Source organism: Poecilia latipinna, unplaced genomic scaffold (assembly GCF_001443285.1).
Source record: "Poecilia latipinna isolate Pla-1442-1.1 unplaced genomic scaffold, P_latipinna-1.0 Scaffold462, whole genome shotgun sequence".
Lineage (NCBI taxonomy): Eukaryota > Metazoa > Chordata > Actinopteri > Cyprinodontiformes > Poeciliidae > Poecilia > Poecilia latipinna.
In genome coordinates this window covers 7,462-17,127 of record NW_015113078.1, presented here as the reverse complement: position 1 = coordinate 17,127, position 9,666 = coordinate 7,462, and the positions used below count along the sequence as shown (strand labels likewise).

The following is a 9,666-nucleotide window of genomic DNA, read 5'->3' as shown; positions in this document are numbered from 1 at the left end:
GGCACATGACACCATTACAGTTCTTCCCATAAGTGTGTGGATTCACTCCGGGTACTCCACTAGGCAGCCCAACCAGCATGGCAGGAGATGGTGATGGTCCACTTGAAGCCGAATCTCTGACATGTGGCCACCAGATGGCACTGTGCTGAAAGCTTCATTTACTAATTACTAGTTATTGGCATTTCTACATTGCTTCAAAACTGTATACATGTTTGTCCTGTGATCAGTTACAGCTCAAACCAGGGTTGTTTTTATTCAGCACGCTTAAGTTTAACATTTCATTTAATAGTAAACATGAGGGCAAAGTAAATGTTCCTCTTGTCTGATCCTTTTAGTTTTACTAAACACTAATTATACAAAAAAAGCAAATCAAAATTAAATAAAACAACCAAAGTTGATCTCTATGTCTGCATTGCAACATAAAACTTCACCTTTATTCCACTGCACTTGGGTATGAAAAATGGGCAGATCTTGTTTCAAGATCTGCTGAACAAAGAGGTGTAATCTATTTTAGCCAGCATGGTATTGCTGAGTCAGAATGAGTCAGATCTTTAGGTTAACACATTTGCCCACTAAAGACTGACTCCGTCGCTAAGCGGATGAGCTTATTGTTTTATGACTAGTGTTAGCTGACATTAGTGACATGACTCCTTTTCAAAACATAAGTAAAATGCTGTGCTATGCATTCATTTTGGTGGTTTTCTCCCTCTGACACTCAAGAACCGCGGAAACCCAATCTAGAACAGTAATCAGGCAACCAATGACAGACCAGTAGTCTGGCTTGAAATCAGCAGTTAATGATTTAATAAAATGTCACAACGTATCAAAAAGGGATTCTCTAAACTTAAAATTAGCACCACAAATGCTAAACTAAGAAAAGCAAAGCAAAAGAGTACATGTGACCATGTGATGTAAAAATTAATTCTCGTCTGGTTTCAGTTTATGTGGTCTGAATGGGAAGTGGACTGTTACTCAGAAAACATCATGACTTCAACCATTTACTTCTTCACAAGAAAGCAGAAGATAACCAGGAAGCTTGTGAATAAGTTAATTTCATTTAAAGCAAGAAAGGAGTAGACACCGTTTCATCAGTGTGAAAATCTGTCTTTCAACACTTTCCCCAACTCTGAGGAGATGTCATTCTGACAGGAAGAGCCCTGACGCCTCAGAGATTCAGCTTCTGGTGCCGAGACGAAGAACAAAATCAGCTGTAAGTACCTTCAGACAAAATCCATCTTGCTCCAGGTTTTTCCAGCTTTGGGATCTTTTTTGTTTCATTACATTTCCTTTACATATATTTAATGTTTTGATTGTTATTAAGCTGCTCTAAAACACAAGCATAGGCAGAACATTGATGATCTTGGAGATTTCTGCATCTTTTCTTCATCCTATCAACGTTCAGGATCAAGGTCTGATATTTTTAGTTCAGAAAACGGTTAGCTGGAAATCAGTGGTGGATCTGGAAAATGTTATCTGTGCAGGGGCAAAGAAGGGAAGGGGGCAATGCTGGTCCTTCTCAGTGAAGCATGTTGAAAATCCCCTAAATGTAATTAGATCAGCCTTGTTTCCATTTTCACTTTAGTTCAACTTTCTTAGTTATTCTAGTTTATTGTGTTTATTTCTTCTGTGTAGTTATTCTTTGCTATTCTAGTTTAATTATGTTACTTATGTCTACTTATTCTTTAGTGTTAGATTTATTTCCTGTTCCTCGGTGTACTCTCTCTCCGTCTCTCTGTTTCACATTCACTCTCCCGGTACTTAAACACTTCTTGTCTTCCCACTCTTTACTGGTTTGTCCTGTTAGATCCTGTTGCCCTGGTCATGCTCCTTGTGCTTTTATTTGTTCCTGGTATTTTTTGTTCTCCCCTGGCTCCTTGTGCTCTCATGGTTTTTTGTAAGTCTTTGCAGATTTTTTCATTGATCTGCAAAATTCGATCCAGCGCCTCCGCCTGCTGCATTTAGGTTCACTCAACAAACACACAACATGACATCTAAATTTTTCAGCATATGGTTCATTTGTCAACAAAGTCTCAGTAAAGCCAGGTCAGTACTTTTACTGAAGATCCTCCCCATTTTCACCTGCTGGTGCCAGTAAGTCAGAGACCTTGTGAACCATTAACACAGTGGTTGGCACAGTGAGCTTCTGGTGGAGGATCTCTGGGTTGGTGGTTCAAGACCGAACAGGTCCTGGCGCACGCCGTCGGGTGGTCAGTGTGGTGCGGGCCGAAGTGAAATCCCAGGATGGCGGTCATCTGTCTCGTAAACAAACTGAAGGTTATCAGCAGCAGTTCTGTGATGGTCTTCGGACGCTTCATCAACATTTGATGACAGAATTTCATGACCACAGAGGTCAGGGACACAGATCTTAAAACAACTGAGGTAATGAATGTTTGCAGACACTTTCCATACAGTCTCTGAGTTTTACTCCTCATCATAAACCTGCAGAACCATGGCAGACCTGGTAAGAGCAAATTCCTCAGGCACTGGGCAGAACAAAACGTGTGACTCAGTGGAAACATCATACCACCCTTTCCTAATACTGATCTACTGTCTGCTGTTTCTGGTGAGCATCAGGTCTTTAGGTTGTACCAATCCAATTTAAAGAAAAAAATAAGTTAAAGTTTTGGTTTCACCATCAACTCAATCATTTCCTCTGCAGGTGGGATTGATCCTCAACAGCTTCACCTTGTGGTTTCACTGCCGTGGAGCTCATGGACAAGCATCCAAGAGCTGGATGATCTACCTGAAACATCTGACAGCGGCTGACTTTCTGCTCTGCATCAGCCTCCCGCTGCGCATTATTCACTACGCCAGGAAGTCATACACCATTCACCTGCTCTACTGCAGCGTTGGAGCCCCGCTCCTGTTCCTCAACATGACTGCCAGCATCCTGTTCATGAGTTACATTGCAGCTAACAGGTACCGCACCTCATTTACCAGCCAGGCAATTAATGAAGAGTAGATTTAAAGCATGGGCCAAACATGCTCCGTTTCATGTTGTGATGAGCCATCAATGCTGACAAGTGAGCTAAATGAATGAATACATCAGAGAGACGTAAATCAGGCGGTGTGGTTCACAAATCAGTTCAAATGATGCATCAGCCATTAGTCCCAGTTAGAGCATCATAACATCACTTGACAAACGTCACTACTGGCACCCTGATATGTGCAAGGTAGAAGAAAAACAACAACCATGGCGGACCACAATGAGGGTTGATAGAGGCACAGGTTGGTGCTTGTTTGTGCACAGCATCCACATCTACATCTGCAAACATTGAGAACTTCTTCCTCTTTTATGGTGGTTGGCAAAACAACGAGCACGCTCTTTATGTGTGATGTTGTTGCTCCCTCTACTGCGCATGTGGGAAACTTTCAGGTGGTTTGCGGTTCACACAGGAGATCACATATAAGTCACATGTATTTTGAAGTGTGAATGACCAGGCCAAAAAAATCCCATTAAGAAAAAAATTTAATTTGGGTCACTTCAGGTGGCAGTGTGAACGCAGCCTTAGAGCTCCAGTTTTACCTCAGCTCCTGCATTACCACCACAAACTGCAGCAACGCCATCATGTCTTCAGAAAAAAGATCAAATGTCTATCTTTCCTTAGATTCATCCTCCTGAGAAAGCATTATCCTTGTTCTTCTCCACAGGTACATGAAGATATTTTATTCCTCGGAAACTCACTTCCTGATGTCTTCCAAAGCCAGCCACATCATCTCGATGACCTCCTGGGTTGTTCTCTTGACCATGATAACGCCATACTCCATTCTTATGCTGATCAACCGCACATCTCAACGGTCTGATCATGGCACCTGTGGTCATCTGCTCAAAGAACTCATAAGACCAGTGTACCCAGCAAGTCATGCTTTTGCTTTCATCATCTTCCTGTCAGGACTCTTCTCTCTGGTTTTCTTCTACTATAGCGCCTCCCGCAGGGTGCTGGAGGTACAGGAGAGGCAGCTGGCCTCCGCCAACTCCAAGAAGCTTATGAAATCTCGCAGGAACATGTTGGTGTTGGTCAGTGTGTTCTGCTTTTGCTTTGTTCCTCATTACATTGTTCGAATTCCATACATCATACTTCAAGGACAATGTTCAGCAGTGATGTACTACGTCAAAGAGGTGGCCGTCTTACTGTCAGTTTTTAATATCATTCTGGATCCTCTTATTTATGTGTTTCTTTGTAAGGAGTTCAGGGCTCAGCTTAACTTGAAAAAAATATTCTGCATAAAAGGCAACAGAAACACCTCCAGTTCGGAGGCAGGAGACAGTGAGAATCAGATGAACACCATCAGTACCAGTGTAGCGCCCCGGGCTCAGTGAGGACAGAATGATAGACATGGGAATCATCAGTCCAGGTTGTTTCTGATTAAACATTTTCTAACTTTTTTAAAAATAGCTCATATAATATTAGTATGGTACTCAGCAAAGAGGCTGGAAGAGTCAGAGGACGACATAAAGGTGGACGTGCTTTGTTCACATTCCACGTAGATTACTGCTTCATTGTGAGCAATGCCCTGAAAAAATGAATGATGATTAGCACTAAACTCCAGGTGCATCAAAGAGAAGTGCTACATCAGGCCTTTTGAATCAGTTTACTCAGCATGGTCTGTTACGACCTGCTACAGTGAATGGAATAACATCCTTAACCCAGTCACTGTGCCTCTGCACAATCAGCAGGTCTAATTAATTCTGAGGGATGCTAATGCTCAGACAATGACCTGAGGGCATATCACGCCTCAGCAGACAGTAAGTTGACTTGTCATTGCCAAGCTGTAATCATGTGAGCTAAGTTCACATGAAACAGTAGTGAGACATTTTTCATAGTGATGTACCAACCTCTGTTGTTGGTTTTTGTTTCAACTCAGTTTTAGATGAAGAAATCACCACTGCATGCTTGTTGCATAGTGTTTTTACATTTTCCATAAATTTCACCCAAAAGTCAAATATACCCAACTTTCTGTGAGTACTGTGAGTAAATCTAGTAGCTCGTGTGCAAATTTGTCATATTAAGCATAAGTGGATGTACCTCCCACTGCTCTTGGTGGCAAAGAGCCTCTAAAAAGATGTTTAGTATGTGTGCAAAATGTAGCAGTGGGATCAACAGCCATGCAAAATCAGAAACAGTTTGAAGTCATATTGCAACAATGGTCCACAGGGGGCGCACATTCTACTTCTAAAATAAGCTAATCATTTCTTATAATCTGAGTTTGCTCATTTTAATAACTATGTGTTGTTTTTTATATGATGTAAATTTGCAATTCCTGTAAATATTCTTATTTTCAAGTTTTATCTTCAAGTTTTTATCTCATTACTTTTGTTGAAACTGAATGCTCCTATTTAACTTTAACTTGCCTCTGGTACACTTGAATTTTCCAATAGTAGTACAATAAAGTGTTATTTTGTTTTATTCCTTCTGTTTATGTTTGGTTCATGGGACTTGTGGGAGAATATGGTGGAAAAATCTATGACAATATAAAAGCTTATTTTAATTCATCAGGACCCATAATAAATAAAATCCTAATGCAGGTCTGACAGATTTTTACTTCTAATAGCTGAGCAGACAATTAACGGGAATGTTTCCTGCATCAGTGTTGTTGCATCAAATAACTGAAGTAATGAAAAAAAGCTGTACTTTCTTTAAGCATGACATATTTTTTACAGTAGTTATAATGAGAAATAAGTCTTCTCAAATGTTCAGAGTTTATGTTTCAAGACAAAAGATGCTACGATATAATTCATTGCACCATCATTGAAGAAAATCAAACACAGCACCAACCACTAACACTGACCATAAAGGAGGTTCCTGGTGGAGCACACACACCAGACACAGACATTTTATTGTCCAATAAACGCAGCTAGTCCCAAAAATTAAAAATACTTAGTGTCACGCCTGGTAGGGGACGGGTGATTATTCCAAGTACCTCACAGTCATTAAGTAGACAATGAATCTGCAAACCAAAATATTCTGGAGGCCAGAATCCATCAGCCAAAGCTTGGAACAAACTAGACCATAAACAGATAATCTCTGAAAGCAGTAGATAAACAAAATAATGGCAAAAAAAAAAAAAAAAATTTTGCAACGGCCTAGTTAAATTCCAGAACCCAACCAGCCTGAAAGCTGTGGTACGACCATCTGAGCAGAAACCTAAACAAAATGAAGCAACTTTGGATAAAAGAGAAAGTTAAAGTTCTTAACACCATGACATGGTGATACTTGTGTTGTTGCATTATTATATTTTTATGGTGTTATGGTTTTCATGTGCTGGTCCTCTCTTCTTTACATTGCAGTATCTGACTAAACTCAGACATTATGCTCATGTAATGTCAGAAAAAGAGTCAGATATTAAATCCCAGATAATTCCCTTGTCCAAAAATGTGTGATCCAGTTTGTCTCCATTTTGCAAAAACGTATTTTATACAAACATTTCCTTGAGTTCCAATTCCTATACTTCAGTTTCTAACTGAAACATGAGTGCTTTTAAATTTTCATACATTCCTGTCTTCAAAAAAAACATTTCATTACATCCAAATCTGTAGTATCTTATACCACATTCTCTCTAATAGAGCTTTAATATCAGACATTGAATATATAAGAAATTAGACTATGCTGACATTACAGTAGTCTCAAATTCAGTATTGACAATTTATTAAATTATAATGTTTAAGGACTTCAGCACTTAAATCTTGGTTTCACTTTCACTCTGGGAATAAACAACATAATCTGCAAACCTTAACTTAAGTAATTAACCTGGGACAAATTAACATGCTTTGCAAAATACTTTTGCTTAGCACTTATTTCTTTGCAATTAGTTATCACACTTAATAAAACACATAACATAGCTTCACAAACTTTTACAAGATTGGAGGAAACCAATGTGTTTAACCCGATGTTATGCCTTCAAGACAATACACAGGGCAAACCTGATCCACCTCTACAGCCTGTTAGATACTAAGAAGGACAAATTAACCCACAAGCGTGCGCTGCCGAGCGGTGGAGTGAAACACACAGACTCTTTTTAACATCAAAAACTGTTTTTCTCCAACACCCACACAGCTCAACTACATTTCTGAGTGTTTACCTGACCACTAAGGTGCTTTGACAACCGAGGGAGAGGGAGATTATAGCGACTGTATGATTTCTCTTTTGTCTTTGGCTAAAGACCACGTACCACTTCTCCCGCTAGCGCTAGGCTGACGCGTTTGTTTTGGTTCTGTTTACCCATAATGCCCTGCGCTGTATTCCGCTTCCTGCTTTTAGAGCGGTTTCCAGTTCACATCAACCGAACCCAGGCCAAGGTTTGCAGGCGGACTAGAATTCGCTGTTTTGGTACGTTTACGCATTCACACCTCTCCAAACAAACTGGACTTTCCAGGCAGAAGGACTGGAGTTGAATTAAAGCGGATTGAACAAGACTGGTGTGAATGCATCCCTAAAGATGGGGTATGTAGCTTATTTAAAAAAAAAAACAAACATGTTTTTTACATACTTAAAACTGTCACATGTTGTGAAAATTGAGGTCCTCTGCCTTCTCCTACAGTAGATCTAAATACAGAGATACACAGCTCAGTCAGAAACAACCAATCAGAGCCAGGAAGAGAGTCTTATCGCTGTCAATCAACCTCATGTACATGCTGCTCACACACTCTCTCTTGCTTACTGCTATGATAGACCTTCTCCCTGTCAGCAGAGCATGTTGTGAATGATCAGGTTAGTTAGCATGATCACCGATGACGGCGGATAGACGGTCTTACTGGAACAGTAGGTTGTTTCTCCTCCATTAGCACATTTTGCTAATGGCGGAGCAGAAAGAAATAGGTTTACTGACAGCACCAAGACACTCCTCTGATTGGCTGTGGAGCATTTCTTCAAACGGCAATAATAGCTCAGGGGATAGGTGGAGGATATTGATCTTTTCACAGATTATCTGTGTCGTATTAAATTATCACAACATGGCGACAGTTTTAACTCATAAAAAAATATTTATTTTTGTAAAAGCTACATACTGCAGCTTTAAAATCAGTTGCTGATTGGTTGTTTCGGTTATCATCTCTGGACATAAACACTGTAGGATATTCTATCTTTAGGGAGTCTGGGCTTCATTTAGCCTTTTAACGTCATAATTCCAGGAAGCTCAGAAGAGATTGGCCTCAACAAACCACTATGGTTCCTGGAAAAGGTTCCTGAGGTGGGAACATCGTAGAAGAGCTTATGCTCCTCTATGCAGAGATGGAGGCAGGTGGATCATGTGGTGTGGTGGAGTTTGTCAGACTGACGGTAAATGTGGAAGCTTGTTGTGGGTAATTGGCTGAGTGGAGGCACTTCAGGCTTGACGGCTGTTAACTTCCTCAAAGCAGATTCCTCAGATGACATCGGGTTAAATCTGTACCTACACCATCTCTGCTTCCGTCTCCTCTTCAAAAGGCTTTTCCTCTCTCAAACCAGAGCTTGGTATCTCTATGGCATAACCTATTGCATGTCGGTGCTCAGGCATCTTCACAGTAGCCAATGTTTGATTTCATAGAATTACTGTCCCCGTCCTCGTATCCTAGGAAACCCTATAAAACATTATTATTCCAGTTCAGAGGACTCAAAGTCCTAGTGTCTTCAGGTCAGATCATGCAACTTCTGTTCTGATGATTAAAACATTAGAACCTTGTCCAAGACTTTGCCCTTTACCAGTTCAACAGTCATCCACTTATTGTAAATACACAATCAAAAGCTCATCTGCGTTGAATCAAACTGACTGTGAAAAAGCTCCCATCTTTTAGAGGAAATGGTCTATGTTGGTGTCAGGTGGTTTTTAATGAAGTGGTTTATATGCTCAGTTCATCCCAGAGGAAACCAACAATGGTTTCTAATTTATTCATTTACTTTAGAAACCCCACAGAGACTGGAGAACTTCAACTTTTCTAAAACATACAAAATCATTTTGACTGATTAAAAAGTAAAAAGTTCCTCTTTTCTGCTCCACACTAGTCTGTTTTGCAGAAGAGTCTGGTTGGGTAACAAAGATGTTTACAAAGCACAGATATTGTAAAAAATAACTTTGCAAATTGTGGTATTTGAGAGGACATACAAAGTAAATGTCAGGCATGTAAACTGCTGCTGCTCATCTGATGCGGTGAGATGCCATGCCACAAAGCAAACAGGAAGTGAGAAGTTTCTCTTCTGATACAAGCCAAAAACCCAATAGGACTGCGGGCTAAAGGCTAGCAGCCGCTAACTTATCTCAACCAATCAGAACACAGCAGGTGTTTGCTGAGGGAAAGCGTCAGACACTTCAACAGGATCTGAACTGTAGCAGAGTAACGGCTTCTCCAGGTAGATTTTTCAGTTTTCTGAGCAGAAGTGATGCAAATGCTGAGCAAACATCCAATGGGCCGTTTCTAAAACCCGGATGAAGTACCCGGTTCTGAAGGGGGCTCAGGAAGAACAAACGGACCTGTAAGTACCTGAAACCATAAAAACCAGATATAGGATCCAGTCTTTATGGTCTCACCTGCCTTTCAGTTGGAGTTTGGTTATTTTTTTATGCTAGTTTGGAACCCGGGTTGGTTTCCCTTGCAGCGTTTCTTCAGCAAACACAGTTCTTCATTTAAAAAAAAAAAAATATATATATATATATATATATATATATATATATATAAATTTTTTTTTTAAAAAA

At 40.1% G+C, this 9,666-nt stretch overlaps 2 protein-coding genes across 2 annotated transcripts in view; both read left to right on the top strand.

Moving 5' to 3' along the window:
- The first annotated feature begins 986 nt into the window (after positions 1–986).
- On the top strand, positions 987–5,228 carry LOC106951488 (P2Y purinoceptor 14-like). Its single transcript, XM_015039061.1, has 4 exons — positions 987–1,210; positions 2,446–2,563; positions 2,660–2,919; positions 3,652–5,228. The coding sequence occupies exons 2-4, from the start codon at positions 2,450–2,452 to the stop codon at positions 4,319–4,321; spliced, it is 1,044 nt and encodes a 347-aa protein (XP_014894547.1). The 5' UTR covers positions 987–1,210; positions 2,446–2,449; the 3' UTR covers positions 4,322–5,228.
- A 2,644-nt stretch (positions 5,229–7,872) lies between these two features.
- The window catches only part of LOC106951486 (P2Y purinoceptor 14-like), a 7,785-nt gene continuing 5,991 nt past the window's right edge, over positions 7,873–9,666 (top strand). Inside the window, exon 1 of the mRNA XM_015039059.1 lies at positions 7,873–9,446. Coding sequence (XP_014894545.1) covers positions 9,400–9,446 — 47 coding nt within the window. The 5' untranslated portion in view covers positions 7,873–9,399. The remainder of the gene's footprint in view (positions 9,447–9,666) is intronic.